The sequence below is a fragment of the Athene cunicularia genome, assembly GCF_003259725.1.
Source record: "Athene cunicularia isolate RWA chromosome 15 unlocalized genomic scaffold, athCun1 chr15_part1, whole genome shotgun sequence".
In the NCBI taxonomy this organism is placed as follows: Eukaryota; Metazoa; Chordata; class Aves; order Strigiformes; family Strigidae; genus Athene; species Athene cunicularia.
In genome coordinates this window covers 15,796,012-15,820,688 of record NW_020799121.1, presented here as the reverse complement: position 1 = coordinate 15,820,688, position 24,677 = coordinate 15,796,012, and the positions used below count along the sequence as shown (strand labels likewise).

The following is a 24,677-nucleotide window of genomic DNA, read 5'->3' as shown; positions in this document are numbered from 1 at the left end:
CGCGGCAGCGACAGGCTTGGACGGGCCAGTGCTGGAATCCGCTGTCCCACGGCAGCCACTGCAGCCCAGCCGGGCAGGGCCTGCTCTGGCAGCAGCAGTGGAGTCCTTGGGCAGGCAGTGGTGAGTGGAACAGGCCTGTCACTCCTCTGCAAAGTGCTAAAACCCGTGGCCAGGCTTTTTTTTTCCTTTTTTTTTTTCTTTGCGTTTTTTTCCCCTTTTGTGCTATTGCACCTGTGTGATGTTTTTTCCCGTTGGGAACTGATGTTCACTTGGATTGCTGTATGAGAACTGGAAGTAGGGCAGAGGCTTCACCTGGGTTTTGTTAGCTTGCTTTTTCTCCATTTTCCTCACAGGGGCCATTTTTCTTCATGGGAGACAGGAAAGCTAGTTGTTGCCCTACCTATAGTTGAAGAGGGTGTTACCTCCTGTCCTGCAGCCCGGTGTGTGTAGGACGGGATGTGAGAGGACAGCCCTGTGTGGTCCCCTCTGAACCTTGGAGACAGAAGCCCCAGCCTTCTGCCTTCTGCAGGCTGTGGGAGGGGTCTCTGCATTGCCTGTAGCATCTGTCTCCCTCCTGCCTCTCCCGTGAAACCCTGTATGCAAGTGGATTTGGGGGTTCTGGGCCCTTCTGCAGTGATGAGGAAGCCATGTGTTCCCTGATGTACCATCTGTCCTGGTGGTGTGCGTTTTGAGAGAGGAGAGGCAGGCTCCTGACTCCCTGGTAAGCCCGAGGTGTTGGGACGCCAACACGTGACACGAAGGTCCGTTGCCGGCTGCCGCACGTTTGCACCCTCGCCCTTGAGAACTGAACCAGGCGAGCAGGTTGGTCCTGGGCCAGCCTTATTGGCTGGAACGGTCCCCGTCAGAGACATGCTGCATCAAACTGCCTCTGTCATCGAGTGGTAAAGAAAGTAATTAAATGATAATCCTGGGGAAGAAAGGACTTAAAAGTGTATGCCATGGTTTGGGCGACAGCTCGCAGCTCTGAGGACTCACGCTCGATGGCCACTGCACACTGTTAGTTCTTTGTGTTTGATTTAAAGCTTCATGTGAGTAATCTAATTAACATTGAATTGAGTTTCCAGTACAGTAGCTTGTTTGGTTCAATAAGAACACATTTATACTAAAGGTTAATGAAAAGAATTTTGCTTTCATTGAATTCATTAAAAGTGGTTCTACAATCAAGGCTTACTAATGGAAAAGAGATTAAATATTCATGTCTATAAATTCCTCATGTCATTTCTGATTTTCCTTAAACTCTGCCTCCCTGGACTGGATTCCAAAAGTGTCTGAAAGCTCTAATGAAATACCAGTTTGGATGTTAATTGGAGATTTATCCTGTTTAAGTAAAAAGACTTCCACAGATGTATACTTAATGAATCTTGAGCACAGGTTTCTATTACAGATGGAGAGAAATCGTGATGAGGTCTTATCCATAAAAGCAATATAGGAGCCAATCTCAAGGAGCAGTATTATGTTCTTAATACAGTTTTTAAGAAATGCAAATAATGTTTTATCTTCTGGTCTCACAGCTTTATTTGTGCTATTGAAATAGCTTTGAATGAAGCAGAAGTGCAGCAAAATTTGCATCAGAAATGTATTAGCCAGGCATGATGATAAAACCTGAATAATGGACATTAGAGATGCTTAAAGATTGAAGACATTTTATAACAATCCAGATGTATGTGCTACAAATATACCTGAGTACTTTTGAGTAAATGTTGGATTGTGGTTTCTGTAATCTCTTACCCAGCAGCTCTCAAGTCCTGGATACCCTTTGAGCTGGGGCTTTGCTGTTGCTTTACGTGTGAGCAGGAGTTTCTGCAGTTGTTGCTTTGTGTGTAGGTTCCTGGTATCCCAATTTGAGGAGATGCTCTGGGAGTGCTTTGCAGCTGCATATTGATGTCATTGCTGGTGTAGAAACAGAAATGCATGGTGACAAGAGGTTTAAGTTACTTTGGACGCTCACATGCATGGTTTCCTTGGAAAGAAAGAAAGAAAAAAAGATAAATGCTCTTGTAAACACCTTCAAAATGATGAATGTCTTGCCTCAATATAGTATGTGTGTTATGTATATGTGCTGGGCATATATATGTCCAACAAGCGGGACAGTGCTGGGCAGTGTCTTCATCAGGGGGCGTGTGTGGAGAGAGAAGGTTTGGCTCCTCTCTGGATCTTTACATCGTGGTTTGTTGCAGCTTGAGATCTCAGTACATTTTGGTCTCTACCAGTGGTGGATGTTTATATTGGACTCACTGGCAAGGAGTGATGAGAAAGAAAGCAAGTTATCTGTGTGATGTGTGAGCCAAGAGAACAGAAATGGAGGTCTCGAGAATGAGCATTTGGTTATAAGTAGTTAAGTAATTGGCCAAGTCCAAGGGGGAAGTGTTGCCTTAATAGTAATTACCACCCGTGGTTTCCAGAACAGCCCAGAGGCCTTGCAAAGGCTGAGAAGGTCATCACACTGAGCGGGTGGGCGACTGGGTGCTGGTCACAAACCAAACTCTGGTGTTAGATTCTTCTGACTGCAGCCAGTGTGACCAGAGAAGCCAGGATGTGATCGTGTAGCCCAGTGTCCGCCAGCAGGAGGTCACAGGCAGATTTGTTGTTTGTGACTTCTGGGAATTAAGTAACTGGCATTTCTTCTGCTCTTTGTCTTTCCAGGCATACTTCCGACAGGGTGTGGCCCTTCAGTACCTTGGACGTCATGCAGATGCACTGGCAGCATTTGCGTCGGGGCTGGCTCAAGATCCCAAGAGTCTGCAGCTTCTGGTTGGTATGGTCGAGGCCGCCATGAAATCCCCCATGCGAGGTAAGTGAGCACCAGGAGGTGATGGGTGATCTCAGGGGGGTGATCTGCTGCTGCTGTACTTGCAGGCGGTAGTTTCAGTGCACGGGGAGGGCTGCCAGCACCTGAGACAGAGAGAAACTGGAGGCCTGAAGGGAAGAATTTCAGGATTTGGCTTCTCTGCTAACTCGGCAGGTGCTGAGAACGGAGCCTGAAATTGGAGGAGTGAAAATATGTTGTTCTGATTCAGTGGGACAGCGAGATGGTGATCCCCAGTTGGAGAGGTACTGGAGATGAATCAGACTGTGGTGTGCAGCAGTTCCAGTGAAGTCCTTGCTTGTCTGTCTCCTGGTCTGTCAGTGCAGATTGAGGCGCGCGTTACCGGGGCCTGGCTTTAGTGTTACTTGGAGCAACTTCCCCCAGTGCTCTGATGCTTGGGCATTGGGAATGGGCAGTCTTAAGTCTCAGGGCCAGTGTCTGCCCACAAGAGCTCAGCAGCAGCTTTTCCATGGTACTAATGTGTCTCAAAACACAGTGTTCCAGAAGCAAAAAAGGCTGCTCTGCTAATTCACTTATATATTCCAGAGGAGTGTTGAAATCACACGGACCTTGAGGCCGTATTAGCTGTATGAGCGTTTTGTCTCTCTTTCATAATGTCCCCATTTCTAGGATTCTCCTCTTTAGAGGAAAGAGGTAGTCTTCTCTTTGCACTGTTCTCTTGCAAGCTCTGTGTTGCAGTGTCCTAATGGTATTTCCCAGGAGGAAACATGGCAGTTCTCATCCTCAGCAGATGCTGCTGGGGGCCCCAGGGCTTAGGGACCAAGAAACACTGAAATGAAAAAATATCCCCGTTGGTGTTTCCTTTTTTACAGTGTTTTTCTCTATTCTCCAAAATGAATTCATCTGGAAGTTTCTGCCCTATATAGCAGTTACCTTGTGAAGATAATTTCATTTGGTATCCAGAGGTACCGTGGCTTCTGCTTAGAATGCAGGTAACGTGGTATTTCTGCGCGAGCAGCCCCAGGTTTGTCTGGGTGATCTCACCGTCTGGCTGCACTGCAGCTGTCTGTTCACGCTGCTGCTCCCTGCTGTGCTTCTCAGTGTTGATGCTTTCCAGTTGTTAACCTTCCACTGACTGGTTTGGCAGATTCTAGATCAGCCTTGCTCATAGAGGGCTAGTTTTACTTTGAGAGTGTGTGTGTACTGTGCGAGTGTAATGACTATTCGGTGTCTCGGTCCCGCTGTGCCAGGCACTCTGCAGGCCCTTCAGCAGTTGTTACCTGTTGTTCTGGTCCCCTTTCCAAGAGCTCGCTGTCTAGGAGAGACACAGAAGATCTCTCCAGGTATTTTCTGTGGTGTAAGGCCAGTCTCTTGTAACTCGTTTCCACCGGGATGATAGATTGTGTGAAGACACAGACAGACTGCTGTGAGCAGCAGCATCCAGGGTGCTTGCACTCAGAGAGGGAAGAGGAGCATGAAAAGGCCAAAGGGCTGTAAGTGTCAGTGGACCCTAACGATCATTAAATGCAGTCACCGAGGGATTCAGGGAGTGTGGGTCTGCAGCACGTGGAGGTGAACTCCCTTCCCCAGTGACTCAGTCGCTGTTGCTGCATCTCTCACCTGCTTGTGGCTGTCTCTTCCCATTTGCTGTTGTAGTGGAGCAGCCATGAACTCTGTGTCTGCCCTTCTATTACTGTACTGGTTCTCCCTTTCCTACCAGACTTTAGGGCTACCAGGAGCACTTTCCTTTTGTTTTCCCTTTTTTCCTTTGTCCTTCTCTGCACCCCCCTCTCCCTGTGCCTGCCTGGGTTACCTGGTGACGGTCTGAGTAAGCTTCTTAAGACAGGAGCCGAGTTCCTACCTGCTCGTGCTGTGATAAGCATGGTAAGCGGGGGCTTGTTACAGAAACTGTTTCTGTCCTCTTACATCTGCATTTAATTCCAGGATCGAATTGGATGTCGGTAACTGGCATCGTGTTCACACTGTTTGCCTCTTCAGGGAAGTGTTAAAATCCTCTTTTGTCATTGTTTATACGCTCAGTGATTGTAGAGAGGCAAAAATGATGAAAACAGAGCAAGTGGCTTTCTGAGGTTGCTGTGGTGGTGTTGATTCAGGTGAGAGCATTGCATCAAGTAACGCCACTTGGCCAGCGAATTCTGGAGACCTGTTGTTTTGATGTCCCTACGGAAACGTGCAGCCAAGACCCTTCATCTGCGTGGTGGAAGCAGTTACCAGTTATAAGTAGTCTGGCGGGTCCAGTGCTGTTATTGTGCAGCAGTACTTTCTGCAGAAGGAGCAGCTTCTCTGCAGTTCTTGTCACCTCTCTGGGTGCACATTGTGGGCTGTGGCGTCTGGGCAGGTACAGGTTTTGCAGACATTCAGCTGAAAGTTTGTGCTGAAGGAGCAGAAGCTGCAGTGCTCTTAGGCACTGCCGCGGGCCCGTTTCCCGCTTCCTACAAAACTGCACTGGTGTTTCCTGTATTCCTGCTGCCATTAAGCTAGTCTTCAGAGCTCGGTATGAGACTGCTCTGCGTGCTCCTGCTGTCCTCCTGAAGTGCTTTCTGCAAGGAAATCATCAGCTTGCTGGTTGATCTCTTTTGATGTACTGGATATCAGATGATGCATTTGAGCCATGAGTTCCCATAATAAATCTTGGTTTGATTTGGGCAGTCTGGCCCTTAGCACATGTGTCATTTGGTAACCAAAAACCGAAGATGAGTGATGTAGGTGATTTCTAGATGCAAATTACTTGGTTTGTGGAGTAACTCTGCCTTTTTGTATTTCAGAGTCTCTGGAGCCCACCTATCAACAACTGCAGAAGATGAAGCTGGACAAGAGCCCCTTCGTTGTGGTGTCTGTGATTGGCCAGGAACTTCTGACTGCGGGCCACCACGGGGCCTCTGTGGTGGTGCTGGAGGCTGCCCTGAAGATCGGCACTTGCAGCCTAAAGCTGCGGGGATCGGTGTTCTCTGCGCTGAGCAGCGCGTACTGGTCGCTGGGGAACACGGAGAAAAGCACTGGATACATGCAGCAGGACTTGGATGTGGCCAAGACTTTAGGTGAGGGTTCTCCTTTCACTTGCTTGAGTGCTGGATTGGTACAGATGGAACAAATTAATTGCTGTGTTAATGGTCAGCCTCCCTCTATAACGCTCAGGTTTCCGTGGGATTTCACAAGCCGCTAAATCAAATCTGAAATTTCTGAAGTGTGCAGACTGCAGGCTTGTGCAGGCTGTTTACCTGTTTGCGGGAAGGGGATTATGATCAGTGAATGTGCTACAGTTTTACAGGGTCCTCTAGTTTTCTAGTGTCATGTATGTGGGAACTGGTCTTGTGTAGACTTGGGCTGAAAACCTTAAATGAGTCTTAAGTGAAGCAATCTGTTTTTTCAAGAATTCAGTGGAAAAAGTTACTCAGTCTGAGCTTCTGAGGCAGTTGCCAGGGAAGGAACAAATCAGGAGTGAGACAGTGGATGAACAAGAGGGTTTAAAAAATAAACAAATAGGAAAATCCCTCTTGTGTACGGTATATCCTGCACAACACCAAGGGCTTTCAAGCTTTCAGAGTGCTGCAGGAGACAGAAAGGCGTAACCTTGCCGGGGTGCAGAAGATGGTGCCCGAGGGCTCCAGCTGGGAGGGCTCACCGACAGTGCTGTGCTGTGTGTCTGGGCTGAGCTGCGCTGCAGAACTGCTTTCTGGAGAATGCTGGCATGGTCTTTGCTTGTTTTAAGCCCGTGCCATTGGCTGACTTTCACAAACAAATCACTGATGTCGAGCAAGGAATAAACATGGAAGAATGGGAAATTGCCAAGTGTTAGGCCAAAGCAGAAATTAAAACAACTCTAAAAATAAGGTTGATGGCTACTGTAGAAGTTTCTGAAGGCCCGCAAAGAGGAGGGTTTTGGCTGGGTGTTAAAAGACAAGGATGAGTTTGTTCTGGTGCTGGCTCTCACGCCAGAGCATCACTCGTACAGCAAGGTGCAGGCTGTCTGCTGGGCGCTCCCGCAACGCCGCTGTCAGCTAACTGCTGTTCTGTTTGCATGTGACTCAGGTGACCAGACGGGAGAATGCCGAGCTCATGGAAATCTGGGCTCCGCATTCTTCTCCAAAGGAAATTACCGGGAGGCCCTGACTAACCACAGACATCAGCTGGTGCTCGCCATGAAACTCAAGGACAGAGAGGTAGGAAGCTTGTTAAATAGACCGAACTGGGAGTCAGCACTGCGTGTTTTTCTGGAGAGGTATAAGCATGTCAGTAGGCCTTGTCTGTCTGCCCTGTGTTATTCTGAGAATTTGGAAGCTATGTGATTTCTCTTCCCAACTATTCACTTGCCTTTTCTTAAGGAAACTGTTTGTACCGGCAGATACAGTGTGAGAGTGCAAGCGGCAGGCTGCTTGGTTTGTCCTTTGCCTCCCTGTCCCTGGTCGGCTGCTCCCTCTGCCTTCCCAGCATTGTGCCCATAGAGAGTGTGCTCTGGGGGCAGAGGGAGAAGCTACTGCTGTGCAGGTGTCAGTACATCATCTTGCAGCTGAGCCCTGGCTGTCACCAGCTCTTGTTTTCCCTGTGGTGAAGGTCCTACTGACTCGAATTCTCTTAGGGTGCATCCTATGTTGTGCCTTTTCCAGCCAAGTGATGAGCTAGCTCCCTGCCCCAAATGTTCACATAAAATACGCTTTGTTTAAAAAGTAGTGAGAAGAAAAAAAATCCATGTAAACCTGAGAATACAGTGTTGTGTGAAGTGTAGGGGTTGGTTGGGCTGGATCTGACTTGCCTTGGCCACACACCATGGAGCTCTCGATGTGTTATGCTGAGCCCTATGCCAGGCCGGGGCAGCGTGCTGCAGGGTCTGAGGAGCCTGTCCCGAGAGATTTTACTGAAAGGTCCCTGTAAGGACAGGATCATAATTTTAGTGCCAGTTACAGATACGAAAGCCATTTCTCACTTCTGCCACCAGTGGATTCCCCTCTGCTGTGACTGGGAAAACGGGTCTGGGGTGGGCTTGTGGGCTGCACAGTGGCGAAGGGCATGAACTCATGTAAATACAGGTACTTGTGGGGAGACCTCAAAACTGGGGGAGATCGGTTTCTCACTGATAAGTTGTTGGAAAGATCCCTTTGAATTAGGTAAGTGCTTTACTGGAGTGTTACTGTGGTAGTTGAATATCAAGTAAGCCATGGAGAGATGTATCCTTCAGTAGGTTGTGGGAGGGCTGTGGCTGGTGGAGGGACCTGCTAGACATTTCCATGATTATTTTACCAGCTGGAAAACTCCTCAATCACTCCTGATTTCCTTGTTTCTGTTCATGCAGAGCAGAAAAGCTGTTACTCACCATTGTTTTTATAGTTCTCTTGATTAGTGGTCCCTGTTCCTGCTAAGAGCTGTGTAGCTGTGTATCTGCTGCTCCTCCTCGGTGTATCTCTAAGCGGCGGAGCCTGGCGCCGAGGCGGTGGCAGGAGCCTGGTGGTGGCAGGAGCCCGGCGGTGGCAGGAGCCTGGCGGTGGCAGGAGCACAGCAGCCTCTGTGCCCCAGAGCCCTGGGCTGGCCTGTGGGCACAGCCGGGGCGTTTCACTGACGCCAGGCTGCTGATCTAAATGGATCCCAATGGCTGATCTGGGGGCAATCCTGGGAGTGAAGGCTAATCGTGATAGTTCTTAGTTTATGACACATCTGGGCACATAATTAACAGTTATTGACAACAAATGACTACTTGGTTTAGCAGGAAAGCTGAGCTGCTTGGATTTCCTGTAGGATGTAACCACAGGAAATTAATTTGGCGCTTTCTGATGACATCATCTTGACCACAGAGCTTCCTCTGAACAAAAAGCTGTTTTTCTTGGCCTCCTTTGCAGACGTTTTTATAATGCAAATGTTATAAAGTTGCAGTAGTGCTGATGTGAATCCCACCAGAAGGGAATGTGGTGTGCGACTGTATGAGGTAATTGTTTTACCTCCAACTGCACAGAGAGTTGGCGTAGAAGGTAAAAAGTGCTCTTTTGTGGGGGATACTGCTGCCCTCGGAGCACGGGGTTCTGCGGCTGCTGAAGCACGTGTTTGTACCAGGGCTTCTGCTGGATTGTGTCACCCATAAACTGAGGAGGAGCTTGCAGAGGGTCTGGCTGTGGCATTCAGCTCTGTCCTCCCCCGTGCCGGCCTGGCAGAGGGAGACTGTCAGCTGCGTGGGGAGTCGTGTGAGCTGCTCCGATGAGCGGTGGGTTTCAAACGTTCTTCCCTCCCTGGCGCAGGGGGTCTGCAGCGCCTGTTAAAAGTGCCGTGTCAAGCACAGCCCGTATGCCCAGGCAGACTCTGCTCTTTGCAGGCACAGTGGGGAGACGTTCGGGCTGTTCTGTGGTACTTGTGTCCAGAGAGGGAATGGAGCAGAAGTAGCTGGATTGGGCACACCTCTGGTGTCCCCAAGAGAGACTGTGGGGTGCTGAACACATGTGTGGTTTTGGTCTGTGCAGACGGGTAAGAAGACTGGTTCTTGGCGAGACGCTGTAATGGGCACCATGAAGTTGCCATCTACAGTGTCATTTCAGTGTTTCCATCACAGCTAAGTGTTGGGTTGAGTTTTTTGATCAACTGCATTGGCTGGCCAGGAAATTCAGATGAGCTAATTCTGTGAGATTGTTTCTGAAGGAATTAGCAGACTTAAAAGTACAGTTGATTCAGGAAACTAGAAATCATGAGGGACTCGGTCTGTCTTTCTGTGCGTTCTCTGGTTCCTGTGGAGCTTGGCAGATGGTCACTGTGGTCAGTAGGATCCCACGCTGAAAGGGGTAACAACAGAAGTGGGGTGCAGGAGGAGGGAAGGTAGGCAGGACCACTAGAAGGACAGTTGCTTCTCTCCAGTGGAGGTGAGCGTGGCAGTTGGGCTCCAGGATTGTTTGGATGCAGCTACAGAGGAAATAGCAGCGCAGCTTGGTAGTCTGTCACTTCGCAGGGAAGAGTAAGCAGAGCAGATTTCAGCGTGGGCTGCCTGGGGCTGCTGCAGACCCTGGGAACGTGCTCAGTTGAGAACTCCGATGAAGTCTACGCTGCTGCTCTTCTCACCACGATGTCTCCTGTGCTGGCTGAGCGAGGCCGGGGCGGATGTGCCTGTCGGTGCTCAGCCGTGCCGCCGGCGCCGGGGGGCAGCACGAATCTGCCCTACCCCTGGAGTGAGTGGGTGCTGCCAGCTCGCTGGGGACGAGCGACGCAGCCACCGGTGGCTGGCAGGACCACGGCTCTGTGCGCTGGGGAGCTTGCCTTTGGGCAGCTCCCTTTGCACCAGCTCCCACTGAGGCCCACTTAATTCACACACAGAGGTGGAAATAAAACACTCCGGGCTAGTGGAGCCCATAGGTACAGGCTTGTCTTTTTGGCTATTTTAACCAATCCTGCCCCAAAATAGTGGCGTGGTGTCTGGCACGGGCGTTAGTGCTTCTGAACAGGGACGGGGGAGGATCCAGTCTCTAAGCCCTGGCTGCGGTGAAGTGAAACGTTGACTTTATTTCATTGCTGCTTGATGGTGCACGGATAAAGAGTTACAGCCCTGTAATGATCTTGTGATGAATTCTGTGCTTGCTGTTACTAAAATGTGAGTGCATGTTGTCTGTTGGTTAATGTGCTGAGGAAAATATCTGCTGGTAGCTTGGGCTGCTGCTCTTTTTTTCCAGTTTTTACATAGTGCCCATGAAAGGTCTGTAGGTTTTACAAAGAGAGGTTCTCTAAACCAGCAGCCAGGGTACTCGTCATGTGCCAGGAGAAAAAGACACAGATTGTGTTAAGAGGGAAGACTGGGGTTACATTATTTTAGCTCATTGTCTTCTGCCTGTCACAGAAGCTGGCTCTGATGAGCATCAGAAGCTTGCAGTCTGTGAGTTTCTCCTGAGAGGGAACGAAGGCCTGCAGTGAACTCTTCTATCAGAAATCCTGTACTAGTGTATTTTTCTGCCAGCCAATGGAGTTACAATAAGGAGGTCACCTCTACCAAGAGTAAATATACAGAACAGGGCTCACATGTGACAGACTGGAGATATCTTCACTCAAAATGGGGAATAAATCGAACGGATGCTTTGAGAGAAAGATGGTGGAACAGAAGATCAGAGTCAGTAATTATTTAAGTCTGGATGGAAGATAAACTTGGATTAATTCCTGTGCCTTCCTATAAAAGACTTTGTACATATGAGTAGTATGGAGCAGGGTTGCAAAGCAAGGTTTCACTTAAAAGATCAAGTTAAACTTTAGTGTAACTCACTGACTTGAACCTGACACTGAAGTTAAAATATGTGTCCCGTGATCACCTTCCAGGAAAAGCAGGTGGTGAATTTAATGTCCTAGACTGCCTGTTACCTGATCAATGCAAGACGTTATTACATCTTAGGAGTAGTACTACAAGGTAATTCGTCTTCAGTGAACCTGATGATGCCAGAGAAGCCATGCCCTCCAAGCCATAAATTGCAGAAGTTACAAGTTCATGTTCCAGATTCATTGGCCTGGTTCCATAATGGTAGGCTTCAAGGTGTGATGGCTAAAGACTCGGTCTGACCCCATGTTTGCTGTGGGAAACCAGCCAGGTGATACTGAGTTGGAGTCAGATGTTGGCTCTCGTGCAGTTTTGGCTCTTACGGGCACGTCTGCACGACTGCAGAGGCAGAAGGAAGATCAGGAGTTCACTGCCTCTGGGCAAAAGCAGTTTGTGTCTCGCCTCTGATGAGGTTTATGAGACAGCTAATGCATGTTAGTTGCCTTGCAGTACAAAACTATCCATTCTTAATAACAGAGATGCAGAATGCTGTGTCTCTACTATTATTTTTGAAGGTAACCTGATCTTTTGAAAGCCATCGGGTAATCCATGTAGCATGTGTTGATGCCACATCGCTGGCTGTGGTTTAGATAAGGGTGATGTGACCAGTGAGCCACGCCAGGGTTAGAGGAAAGAATGGAGTCAGAAAGTAAATGTGAAAGCTTTCGATGCCTCTAGTGCTAGTCTGCCATGGCCCTACTCCTCTTCATCTCCAGCTGCTCCGCAGGCATGCAGAACTGTCTTGTGTTACGAATTCTGCAAGGCCAGAGTGCCAAGGTGGAGCTAACGGTGGGTGATCTTTGAGGCCGGGTTGGAGTGGCCCTTTCTGATGACCATCTGTCAGGACCTGTGTTCCTCTCAAAGCATTTCATTTGGAAAAGTACAACGTGAAGGAGTGTTTTGAAGCTGTGAGGACTGACAAGCGGAAATGGAAAGGGAGAGGAAAGCTGTGGAGCCTCTGCTCAGGTTCAGTGTCCAAACCCTCACGTAGGCTGTGCTCGCAGAGGCCGCTGACACCGCAGGCCTCCGCAGTGTAACGGCTCCCCTCTGTCCTGGGCCGTCAGACGCCTTCTATTACAGCCTCGCGTTCAAAAATAGCAGAGCAGTAAGGCAAAATCACAAACTAACCATAATAAAATTAATGCTTGTGTGGAAGCGCGTTGCCAGCACCAAGCTCTTGGGAAGGGTGATGCAGCCAGAAAGCCACCGGGTGCTGGCAGCTCCTGTCTGCTGGCCGAGCTGGGCTGGGCCCTCCCTTCGCTAGGAGCAGGCGGCCTGGGGTGAGGAAGGGGATTGTGCCCCTGAACTCTCCCTGGAGCGGGGCTGAGGGTGCAGCTGAACAACACGAGCCTGTCTCCTGCTGCCCCTTCTCTAGGGGAGTGGGAGTGCGGGAGGTGGGGGCCAGCGGAGCTTGGAGGACAGACTGATGGACTTGTCAGTGCCAGCCTGCCCATGTTGGCTCAGGATACCCAACAGCTTGCAGCCATCGTTCTTGGCCCAGTTCTGAAGGGATTTCCCTCCCTCCCCTCTAGAATAAGCTGTTTCTGGAAGGAATAGGTGCAGAACTGGCTGGGGCTCAGTGCCCTCCTTGTCCTGGTCCTGTGGCCACTGGCTGCTGCCCTTGGGTATCTCCATCAGAGTACGTGGCTCTGGGAGCCGTCTGCAGCAGGTGGATGTGCTCAGTAACAAGGCTGATGAATCAAGGTTTTACTGTCTCAAGATTTTTTTTATAACTATTGCAAGCATAAGGCAGAGTTCATATTTGCAACTTCAGCAGATTTTTTTCAGAAAGGTTGACTATTTGCAGGAAAAGGGGATGATGAAGATGATAATTAGAACCGGGTGGTTAAGTGGCGTAGAAGAAGGGTGTTCATTAAGCAGGCTTTCTTGGGTTTTCTGTGTCACCTTGCTCTTGCATATCTGTGAAAGTTCTTGTGTTGTACGGGAAACATCAGAATGCAGAAATTCCCGTTACAAAGAGAAACCATGGGCTCGAAGCCCAGGTAGGCGCTACGCTTTCTGCTGCAGGGAGAGCACTGCCATGGAGCTGAGTGAGATGAGGGGCCTTTGCTGGCAGGGGACGACTGTCTCCATGGATGGTTGTCAGGGATAACAGGCTGCTGTGCATCTCTGGAGTGAAATATGTTCGCTGTGACAGACATAATCAGTGCCTGGATTCAGTTGGGAATTTGCAGATTCTGCAACTGTCTGAACATACTTTGTGTGCAGCTCAGCCACTGGTAGTTATTTAGGTCTGCAATTCTAGTAGTTTTTCCCAGTCCCCTTTAAAGCATGCCTGAGCCAGCAGTGGAACACAGCACAAATCTCCTACATTTTGTAGCCTACAGCTATTTACTGTCAGGCCGTACAAGTCAAGGATCACATTTCACTTTCTTATTTCCAGAAGGAGATGCAGAAGGAAAGATAGATCATTCTTTTCTATGGATATCTGTAAATTCCGTAAAGCCAAGTTTTTCTGCCCCTTCCTGAAGGGAAGGGGAAATGCTTTCCAGGTGTCCTTCCTGCTGTGCTTTGTCTGTACAAGCCACATCTTCAGTAAATAGCAAGGCTGTAAGTGTTTAGCCTTTTGCCTTGAACTCCTTGGGTGCATTATGGTACAGGGCAAAACAAAATTTTTTTCAGGTTCCTTGCCAATCATTTTAGAAACATCTATTCTGCCGAGTTAGATAAGGAAAAAGGCTGGACCACAGTCTGAGTTGGAAGTGGCACAGCTGTCCTTCAGGAGCAGCCCTGTCTTCGTTCTTCCTAAAGCACGACCTGAGGGCCCCTCCGGTGAGCTCTGAGCCTGGCCTGTGGGGCTCCAGGCTGCCCTGCTCTGGTGGCTGTGCCGGGGCCCGGGTGCTGCCCATGTCCTGGGCACTGCCAGCTGAAGGGCTCCAAGCAGACGTGTCGGGGTGGTGTGAGCTCTGGCTGGTGCTTGAGCAGGGTGTGCGTGCCCCTGGCTGAACTTCTGTCGGAACGAGTGGCACGAGAGCTTGTCCGAAGCGCAGAGTGCCTCCCTGGCTGCTTGCCTGCGCCCCTTCCCGGCCCAGAACAATTTCTGGGTTTGGACTGTGCTGGCAGCCACAGGGCTTCTGCCAGGGATGAAGTACAAGTGTCTGTGCTTCGATGGCGAGGGTCCCTGTGCTTGCAGTTGTGCTGCAGCTCTGAAGTGTGGGTTGGGGCTGATTCAGACTCAGCTCATGAGTTACGTGGCACGTCTGTCTCTGTAGCTGTGTGATGTGGCCAACGGTTGACAAAAGGGTCGTTACACGCGATACATCCTGTATTTCTGTGGAGACGGCCAGGAGGACATCTGGAAAAGAGCATAATCCACTGAAAAGGGACTGTGAGGACAATAAAGCAGCCAGAAACAGTGTCCCTTTGCTTCCAGAGAGGGTGGTGAGCCTCCCCATCCCCACCTGTGCGGGGGAGATGTCCTGTAGAAGATGGTGGAAGGCTGGTTGTCGTTACGGGTTTAGTCCCTGCCGCCACATCTGAGCTCCCTGGCTCTGCTGCGTGGCAGCACCCCGTGGTTGTAGCCTTGGGTGGTTCCGGCCATCCTGGAAGCTTCAGGAGATACCAGCTCGTTGCCTGCCTTTCCTGCCCATCGTGGGATGGGATGGGATGGGCTGTTACTACCCCATCCCACTTCCCAGTCACAGCTTAATGTGAATGAAGGTTTGCGTGCATCTGTGATTTTTCCTACAAATGTTGATAGTTTTTAAGAGAATTTGAGAAATGCATGCAGTGAGGTGAAGACTCTTGTGGTTAGCTGACATATGCTTGCAAAATCTCATTTATATTAGGCTCTGATTGCTGTAGCACGTCTTTGGGAAAATAGAAGGCGTGCCCAGACCTTCCACACTGCCCAGTGAAACGGCGCTTGCTGTGTCTGCCTGTCCTTCCTCAGCAGTATCTTAACTGCTGCCAGGAAACCCCTCCTGTTTACCCTTCTGCTCATGTGTTGTTACTTACTTGGACATGCAGCAGTGGGCTGGGTGCTGCTCCTATTCTGTACAGAATTCAGCTTTGCATGGGTTATCATTATAGCAGTGATCCTTTTCCATTCCATTCAAGCAGCTTTCAGGTGTTTCAAAATATAATTTCTTACAGGGCCAACTTTATCTCTTTCTCGCAGAAAACCCTGAAGTGATCATCACTGGTCACTTCCTCGTTTGTGCTTCATTATCAGTGTCAGATGGAATGCTAAGAAGGAAATTCATTCATTGACTGCAGCTTGAGGGAGCCCACGGCAGCTCCTCTGCCCGTGGCATTGGTGTGGAGCTCAGCCATGTGAAGAGGTGGCCTGTCCCTGGGGCTGCCAAATTTTTAAGAAAGAAAAAATCTGAAAATCTTATTTTGTGATGTTTGCAAACAGTCTGGAAAATGAGGAAAGGATATAAATACCTCACAAATGAGAACTGGAAAGAATCTTCAGGCTAAAGCAATTTGTCATGCATGAAAACATTGACTAAGATGTCAGAAACAGGCTGTGGAGGCAAAAGTAGAAAAGTCGTACTTGCTGCAGTAAGCGACAGAGCTGTGCAGAAAACGAGCAGAGAAGGTATTTGTTCCTTTGTTTTTCTATTTTCTGTCCCTTCTGTGCTGTGGTGAAGCCACTGCTTCAGAATAATTTATTACATAGTTGTCTGCCAGAAGTGGATTATCTGCTGCCTGAAGCAACATGAACAGGAAGGACTAAGAGGAGAATATACCTTATTTGTTACAGCTTTATCTCATCTGACTGGAGTTCCAGAATTAAGGAACAGGCTGAGGAAGGCTTTGCTAATTGATAACTGATATTAGTGGTTAATGCAGCTGCTGCTAATAGAGGCCCAGGAATTACAAGTTTGGGGTGTGACCACTGCTACTGTAGTAAACAGCAAGGAGCTTTTGGTTTTGAACTTTTTTGAGAGAAGAGGTTGGAAACAATATGAGAGCTGCTGTTAAGACATTAGTGTCTCTTTGTTACTGATACCACAGGAACATCAAGAGACTGCAGCCTCTTGCACAAGCACTGTGCCTCTGTATTGCAGATAGTAACTTTGCAAGTGTCCTCCTATCCTTGTGTCAAAACTCCCCCAGTATCTTATCAGAAAGGTCAAGGAGCAAGAAGATAAGTGGGTGACTGGTGCATCTGTTTTCATAAACATTTTTAGTGCATGGGATTACCTCTTCACTCTTGTTTCTCCATGATGCCTTCTGTTTTTCTCTGGGATTCTTTTAGGTGATCTTTTGAGTCCTGGAGGTACTTTGGAGAAATTGAAACAAGCTGGTTTTTGATTCAGCCTCTGCGTGAGAAATGGCTTTCCAAATCCCCTGACACTTTACACAGGATTTACAAACAACAAAATGGTTGATCAGGCTGCTAAGGGCTCAGGCGAAAGAAAAAGACTGCTCCCAGTCTCTGCTCTCCAAAGAGGTGAGAGACCAGCATCAGTTCCTAGAAACTCAGTGGAAAATTCCCCACAGAAACCGGAAACTGGTAAAAAGATCAGGCCCTTGCAGTTCATGGACAGGATGCTTGCAGAAAGAAAGGGTCACTTTTCCTTTGGAAGCTGTTGTGTGATCTGAGCTCTTGCAGGAAGCCCAGCAGCACAGGGCTGCCTTGCTGATCTCGAGCTGGTTTTATATGTATTTCCATATTGCTGTGGGGGAGGCTGCCGAGGGTCACTGGCTGCCCGGTGTGCAGGTTCGGCCACAGTCCCCCAGCACCGTGCTCTCAGGGGTGGGCAAGGGAGGTGCCCAGCAGGATTTCCAGGGATCGGCAGGAGGCTGAGCTGGAGGAGGAGGGGGCTCTACAGGCCATCCCAGCCTGGTCGTTACTGTGTTGGGACTTGCTGTGGCTTGAGCTGGTTTTTGTTCTATAAGACGTGCTCTTTACACCAAAAGGAGTGTTGTCATCTGCAGGACTGTGTAGGTCCAAAGAGACTGCTGCCTTTATCAGGAGGCCAGCACTAATACTTTCCTGGCTTTTTGAGGAGGTGTTTGCAGATCCTGGTCCATGTCTTCTGGAATCATTGCTGATTTTGTACTAGACTTCAGGGTGATCTGATTTGTAGAACCAAGACCTCAATACTGGCCACTTGCTAGGAGGACCTGGCTGAGAGATCAGGGTAAGCACTGCCGTGCTGAACCCCTCTGCAGGAGGCTGCTAAAGGGGGTGAAGCAGCCAGTACAGAGTTAGGTAACAGTGGGGCAGATTGGTTTTCCAGATTTCCTAACAGGACAGAAGCTTTAATTTTACCCCTACTGCCCTTGAAGTCTCAGATTCTGCAGGTGTTATGACTTCAGCTTAATGAGAACTTGTGAGAGGTTTGACTCAGTCTGCAGAATGTTTTCCTGGACACTTTTTGCAGCATTGTTTGGTTCACTGAAGTTCAGTCTTTGTCTGGCCCAGACATTTGGCTCTGCTGTTGGGTGTACAGAGTTTACAGACATACACTTTCCAGTTCATTGTGTTCCCATGTAGACTTACGCTTCAAACAGCTGGTCTTTGAGGGGGCTCTGATTAGCCACTGGGGCTCAAAACTCTGACCTGTGGTGTGGGTATACTTGCCTCACTGATGTCAGCCACTCGTTGCAGATGGTGGCCGTGCTTACATTAGGCATGTGTTGCAGACTTCCTCGTAGCCAGAGGAAGGCTTGCTTTCTTGGAGAAAGTCTGAGTACGTAGTGCTAGGAAGGCACTTGCCGTATGAGTTCATTTGAGGATTCCGGGTCTCCTAGGGCACTAGTGGTCCATTATATCTTAGACTAAATTACCGGCATGGCTGAGAGGATGAGTGGTGATGTGAGCTACCTTAGTGCTTGAGCATCAAGCAGTTGGTTTTGTATAAGAGGGCATTTCCTTGCCTTTCTGTCTTCAGCAGCCCTTTTTAGAGAAGTCAGGTTGGCTGGATTCATACAGGTTTGTCCAGTTCAAATGTGATAGGATTAAGCAGAATGAAGGGAAATCTGACCAGTGCAGGAAATTTGGGAATGCACTAAAAGGCCATATGCTTTGTTTTGTTTGGACTTGTGGCTCAGAAGGGAAATGTAATACTTCCTGAGGATCTCCTTTAAATGTCCCCACTTGACCTCCATAGCACACGGATTTTAGCTGAAAGAAATGCAGTCTTCTGGTTTTACTTACCTTTCACAATATCTGCAAAATCGAGCGCTCTACTGAGGCTTGTACCTGGTGGCAGTAAAAGAAATGAAGCAGAAAACTTGTGCAAGAGCTGCAGCTCGGGGAGCAGCACTCTTTGGGTTTTCAGAAGGCTCACCTCAGCCAAGACTTTCCCCTGTTGAGTTCGCAGTGAAGTGGATCCAGCGTTATGAGCGGGACTGCAGTTAGGCTTGGCACGTGTCAGCAGGCTGCTGGAGGAGTTACAGATTTCTTTGCTGCACAAAGAGCTTCTCTGGGTCCTGTGAGATACGAGTTTGTGATGTGCTGACTTACTCTTCCAGGACTGAATTTGACCAGGGCATGAGTCACCCCTCAGCGTCACCATCTCAGAGGAGCTTGTGGTTTTAAATGAGGGCTTCTTCTCTTCCATCATCACTAAAAATGTCAAGTCAGCCATCCTCCCTGAAGTGATTTCACACAGGAGCCTTTTAGACTATGTCCAGAAAGCCACCACATTTTGGCTACTTGTGATAAAGATATGTGAGCCCCAGGTGACGCTTAGACTCAATGCTGAGGTCTGCTGTGCGGTGTTTCTGGGCTGGTTATTTGGTGTGATTTCCTTTTCTTTGTGGCATGAGAATCCAGTGCTGCAGAGCCCACCCCAGAAGAAAAGCAGCTCCTCCTGGGCATCCAGCCTTTGCACACTGAGTGCTGATGTACCAGCTGGCACCGCGCACCTGAACGGCCTTCTCAGTGTGAGGAGAGCAGTGTCGCTCAGGAAATGGGTACGTGGACTGGTTGCTGCTTCTGCTTTCCAGCAGAACCCTGCTACCTTGGTCAGAAATATTTGCAGTTCTGTTAAAGGGGTAACTCCGGTTTGGTTTTACAAGTTTCCAGGCAGAACTGGACACCTGGCTCCTAAAGGATAGTGCAGAAGACAGAGTAAATGGATTTCTCACCGGAGCAGCGTTTACTTTGGTCTCCAAATGAGCAGTTGAATGTCAGCGTTGCTTTGAAGCCTTTGGTTTTGGGAAGATGACTGACTGTGACAGTCAGGCCATGGTGCTATTCGGGTTTGCCTGGATTCACATAATTTGCTGATTCTTTTGCTGTGAAAACACGAAGAATGATCAGTCCCCTAGAACACTGTCATTTCCCTGAACAAGTAAGGAGAGAAAGGGCTGAGAGTGGGTTGTAAGCACAACCCATGGCAACCTCTGACATGAGCAGCAAGTCCTTGACACCTGCAGAGCTGGGGCTTAATCAAAAGGGGACTGAAGCTATCTCTTCCTGCTACATATTTTGAGGTTTTTTATTGTGTCATTAATTCCTGGTTATTCCCTTTCAGTAGCAGTAGCTGCAAAGTTCCCTCCAGACATTCACATACTAGTACTTCTGTTCCATGGCTTTGGCTTCTTTGGGGTTTGCTTTTTGGTAGTTTCTATGTAAAAGACTGAGACCTTCTACACATAAATTAGATTTGACAGGGTTATTGATTCCAGTCTGTTTTTTTTTTCCCAGAAAATAATTGCCTAAAAGCAAATCCATTCCTCCTTTCTGCGTACAGATAACGTACAGGAGGAGAATATTGCCTGCTGCTTCAGTTCTTATTTTCAGCAGCATGCCACCCCAGGAGAAAGCTGGATGTGGTGCTGGCACATCAGCCTCCCCCATGAGGGAGGAGGGAAGGGCAACTTTGAATGTTGGTGGGGAACCGACTGTATTGGGGTTGGAAACTTGCACTGGTGTGTACATCGGTACAGCTCCAAGCCGAGGTGTGGAATACTGGTGGATTCTGAGGAAATGATAAAGGGGTTTAACAGAAGTGGGGATGAAGTTTACAGCCGCTGGGTCATTTTGACAGGTCCTGAAGTATTCATCCCCTGTTAGCCACGGTCCTGCCTGTGGGTGCAGCAGCTGCACAGACCCTGCCTATAAAACGAGCAGAGCTTACGTACAGAAAGAGCTTAAATGCTTCCCCAGTGCAAGCGAACCTCTGTACTTCCTACACAGAGGAGCCACGCTGGTGTAAGATATGGTGAGATTTTATGGTGAAGCCAGAACTCACCCTGTGAATGCTTTCAGACTTAAGTACTCCTTTGTGTGTCAGTGTTCAGAAACAACCTGTTGAAGCTGCCTTCCCCTCACCACCCCCAAAATACACTCAGTGAACCAGGAAACCTTGTGTGCATGCAAGAGCAGGAGCGTGCACTGAGGAGGGATGTGGGGATGCTGGTTCTCGAAAAGAGCGTGCTGCTGGCTGTCCTGATGCAGGTGTTAGAATGTGCATGGCTGACCTTCTGGATACAGCTCTGCTGCATCGTGTAGGATCAGGGCTGCTGTTACCCCTGCTCAGAGGGAGAAGGGAAGTGGAGAGGAATAGCATGCAAGAGCTGCGGTCAGGCTTTTGAATTTCACCCACCTTGGCTGTAAAAGCTCGGTCTGTGACCAGTCCCAATTGGTGTCTGTGTGTGGGCATTAAGGCTGCTTTATAGTGGGATACCAGGCAGAGCATTTTCACCTTGCCCATTTTAGAATCTTTATACTGTGCAGTCAGTTAAAGAATTGTTTAAATGTAACATCATTGGGAAATGACCATTCTTTGGCAAGGGTGAAATATCTAAGAAACACAGCTTTCCAAGTCACCAGGTCCCTATTAGTTGTCATTCTGCGATGCACATCTGCTTAACATCAGACTCTTTACCTTATTCAGCTGAAAAACCTAAGCTGGCTGTTGCTCCCAAGAAAAAGAGAGCAATTAGAAACGTTTTTCAGAACTCTGTTCTGTGCCTCAGCTCAGTGGCAGAAGAATCTGCTTTCTATTAAAGTGATAAATTGTGTAATTGGAGGTGTAGGCAACCCCCACTGTAAAATTTGTCTTTGTCAAATATATAAAGCATTGATTTTCTTTGTTTGCTGATGCAAAACCCCCCTGGTATGAAGCTGTAGTCTCCCATCACCCCGCTACCAAACAGAGGTTTGTGCTGGCAGGGCTGGAGCCTGTTTCCCCTGTGTCAGCCTTGTGCTCGCTGCAGCGTTTTGCCTCTTCTGCCAGCGCACGTGGGAGTGCCCCTGCCTCTCGGCCCCGTGTGAGCCGCTTCAGAGTTCCCGGTGGATCCTGTTATGTGGAGGATTTTACTAAGTATGCAGTGATGAATTTATCTTCTGGAATCCTATTACTAACCCCTGAAGTGAGTCATTGGTGTCCCCCAGCAGATGTAATCACACATTGTTCCTAACACAGCTTCAATGTCAGGCTCCACAGCCCTCCCAGTGATTGCCCCCGCGAGCACCTGCAGAGGGCTGGTTGTGGGCTTGCTGGAGAGGAGCTGCTGCACGCAGCCAGCCCCGGGGAAGCCACAAGTGCCATCAGCTCTGCTCATGCACGCTCCCCTGTGATTGAGAAGTGCCTCTCGGAGCACTCGGATCGGTTAACAGTGGAAGCTGCTGCAGAATAAAACACGTGAAGGCCACATCAGAGGGCCAAGGCGGCCTTCCTGCCTTTGTCTGTCTGTGAGCAGCAGCTGAGCCTCTGGAAACAGCCGCCTCTTTCTCATCAAGTAAGGCTATTTCATGTCAGCACCCTACCCTTCATTTTCCATTTCTCTTCTTGTCTTCTGCTTATTTTTGTTTTCTGCTTCTCTTGTCTCCCTCCCACATCCTGGTTTGGACAATCCAAACCTTGGGCACTCAAGTCTTTTTACGTGCCCTAAGAATGGTTGCCAAGCTTATACCTGCCATTCTAGGTCTTTACTGGGAGCCTGGAAATGCTGTTGGGCAAGGGGATTAGGAGCCCTGAGAATAAACATTTCCAGCCATACAAATTTCACTTCCTACGATCTGCTTCCCAGTCTAGGAGACCTGCTAAAGATTTCTTCCCATGTACCATATCAGCAGTCTCTGCATTTATCAAGTTTCTCTTGTGCACAGAAAGTCTGAGATCTGCTGCTTTCCATTTTTGCCTCTTTTTCCTAGCCATGGTCCATTAACATCATTTGAGTCTTTGTCTGTATGGCTCTTTGCCATAGCTCATCTGATTCAGCAATCTACACTCATAAATGTCCACTTTTTTTTTTAAGCAGCCCCAAGAGACATCAGTTTTCACTGACTCCTTGTTTTCCATAAAGCCAGTTCCAATCTCTTCCCAGTTACATCAGAAGTGCTGGTGGTGGCCTGTCTTTCAGAACTGATTGAGGCTCCTGAACCAGTTCTGCTGATCATGTTGTGCTGGGTTCTGTCTTTGTCCAAACTGGGCAATGGTCTGTTCCATGCAGCAGTGAGTGTTGCTCACCAGCAAGACCGAGGGAGCTCCGATGCCTCTTGAAGCCCGTAATGGGCCCCACACAGTATTTTGGTCTGGGCTTGTGCAAGATATCTGCATGTGTCTATTTTTTTCCTTTTTTTCTGAGTGAGATTGCAAATCACTCAATACTACGTATATCATGAAGATTTGTGTAAAAATTGATTAAAATTCAATGCAAAAAAGTTCATGTTGGGTTGTAGCAGCCTCAAAACAGGCCCCCTCCGACCCCCTTTTAGATAAGAACCTTTCCTCACTGGCGTCAGCCAAGAAGTTATTCCACTGTGCTGCTTGGGAGCCTGTTGGGGCCGAACCACCCCGACGCCGTGAGTGTGACCCAGAGGGAGCCGGGGCCCTGGGACCCCCGCCCGTGGCTGCCTCCAGCGCCGGGATTGCAGCCCCTCAGCCCCAGGCGCTGCTGGGGGGCCGCGGGCCGGCCGGGCGCTGCCCTGGGGGTTTCTGGCGGGAGGTGGGAGCAGAGCGAAGGCAGCGGCTCTGCAGCGCGTCCTGCAGAGCTGATTCTTGGAGTGAACAGGGCTTTGGTCCCCGATATTCTGAGCTGAGTGCCTGTCCTTCTACAGAGGCTGTAAATCATTTCTTTCTGGGGGTTTAGCTGGTTTCACACCACCTGTGGCACTTGCTGTTGGAGAGACCCTTCCCAAGCCCATGAAACCATCTGGCCACGTGGCAGCGGGTTTAGTAGCTTTGTCCCCGGCCTTGCACTGTCACTGACGAGCTGCTGCTAGCTGCTCCCCTCTCTGCTCTGTGGTAATTACAGCAGCAAAAGCGACTTATTTCTGGTTCACTATAGCCTGTATTGGCAGCGCGAAATCCAGGGCTGCTCTCCCCATCTGTGGGACAGCCCGAGGCTTTCCCATCCCACGGTCTGCGGGGATGCCGCAGGGCTCCCCCATGGGGCTGCTGCTCTGCCACTGCTGCCCCTCCATTGTCCCCTGCATTGAACGAAGTTCATCTGCAACACTAAGTGACAAAAATTCAGATGTTTTGCATTCTGACAGTTCTTCTGTTATAATTAAGCTGCCTGAAAGGATGCCTCAGCGAGAGCAAATGCAGCTTGGCTGTTTATGGAGCTGGGCAAGGGAGAGCTTCCTTATAAATTCTTGATCTTGTGATCTGTAAATTGTGTTTAGTAGCTAACCTGTCACCTCAGGTTCTTGTATCAGAAAAGATGGTTTCCCTGTTAATTTGAATCAGCACAGCATATTTACAGTTTCTCAGTGTGAAAATACTACTCTGTTAATGCTGCTGATCACAAAAATAATTTATCACCTGTCCTCTCTGCCTCTTGCTCTGGCCCATAGATCTTCCTGACTTAACATTACTCTTCCAATCATGATATAATTAGTTAAAATAATCTTTGGGAAGGTTTCCCTTGCCACTGTTTTTGAAAGTCACAAAAGGCTCTTTTCTTCAGGGACACAATTTCAGTAGCAGACTGTGGTTCAGCTGAGAGGTGCTGAGCCAGCTCTCCTCCTGCAGAAGAGATTTTCTGATCTGCTTTCCGTTTACATCTGACCTCTAGATAGTGTGGCCAGAGAAGAGGTTAATCATTTGCCTTGCAGAAAGGAACTGAAATCCTGCATCTGTGGGGCATAGGGGTCTGTGGGCTAAGCCAAGCAGGAATATACGGGTTTATCAAGGCGAGGCGGGTGTCCAGAGGCTCCCTGGCTCGGGGAGCTCCGGGGCGCAGGTGTGTGACTGCGCTTCCTGGTCTGCTGCCGGGCAGGGGAGAGGTTCATCCTGGGCACCGATGGGGAGCCACGGCCCCTTAGCTACTCCAGCTGATTAACTGATGGGTTTTCCTTCCAGCATTGATGTCAGTGTGCACTTCTGTGCACCTGTATTGTGGAAGGGGCAGCTGCTTTGGACAGTTAAAAGAGGTGGACATGAATCTGCAGAGTCTTAGGCAAGTTTAACCCCAGAGGTCGCTTGCTGTCTGAACCTTGCTGGGGAGTTGTGGTCTGAATCATGTCTCGCCTGCAGAGCAAGAAGCTCACTTTTTACAGCTCGTCTTGTGTTCCCTGGGGTTAGTCTGGTGTCAGTCTGGTGTCTTTATCAGCCAGCTCCATGGTGTTCGGATTGGGGATAGCTGGTTGGCACAGCCTGTGACACCTTGCACTTACCAAGTGGAACCCCATTTCCTGGGAGAGGGAGCTCTTGGTGTTGTGCC

General features: G+C 49.1%; 1 protein-coding gene across 2 annotated transcripts in view; it reads left to right on the top strand.

The window, feature by feature from the left end:
* Positions 1-24,677, top strand: part of TTC28 (tetratricopeptide repeat domain 28) — a 169,806-nt gene that overhangs the window by 90,463 nt on the left and 54,666 nt on the right. For both annotated transcript variants that reach the window (XM_026859546.1, XM_026859545.1), the window contains exons 2-4: positions 2,665-2,812; positions 5,575-5,847; positions 6,839-6,969. In XM_026859546.1, the coding sequence (XP_026715347.1) occupies positions 2,665-2,812; positions 5,575-5,847; positions 6,839-6,969 (552 nt within the window). The remainder of the gene's footprint in view (positions 1-2,664; positions 2,813-5,574; positions 5,848-6,838; positions 6,970-24,677) is intronic.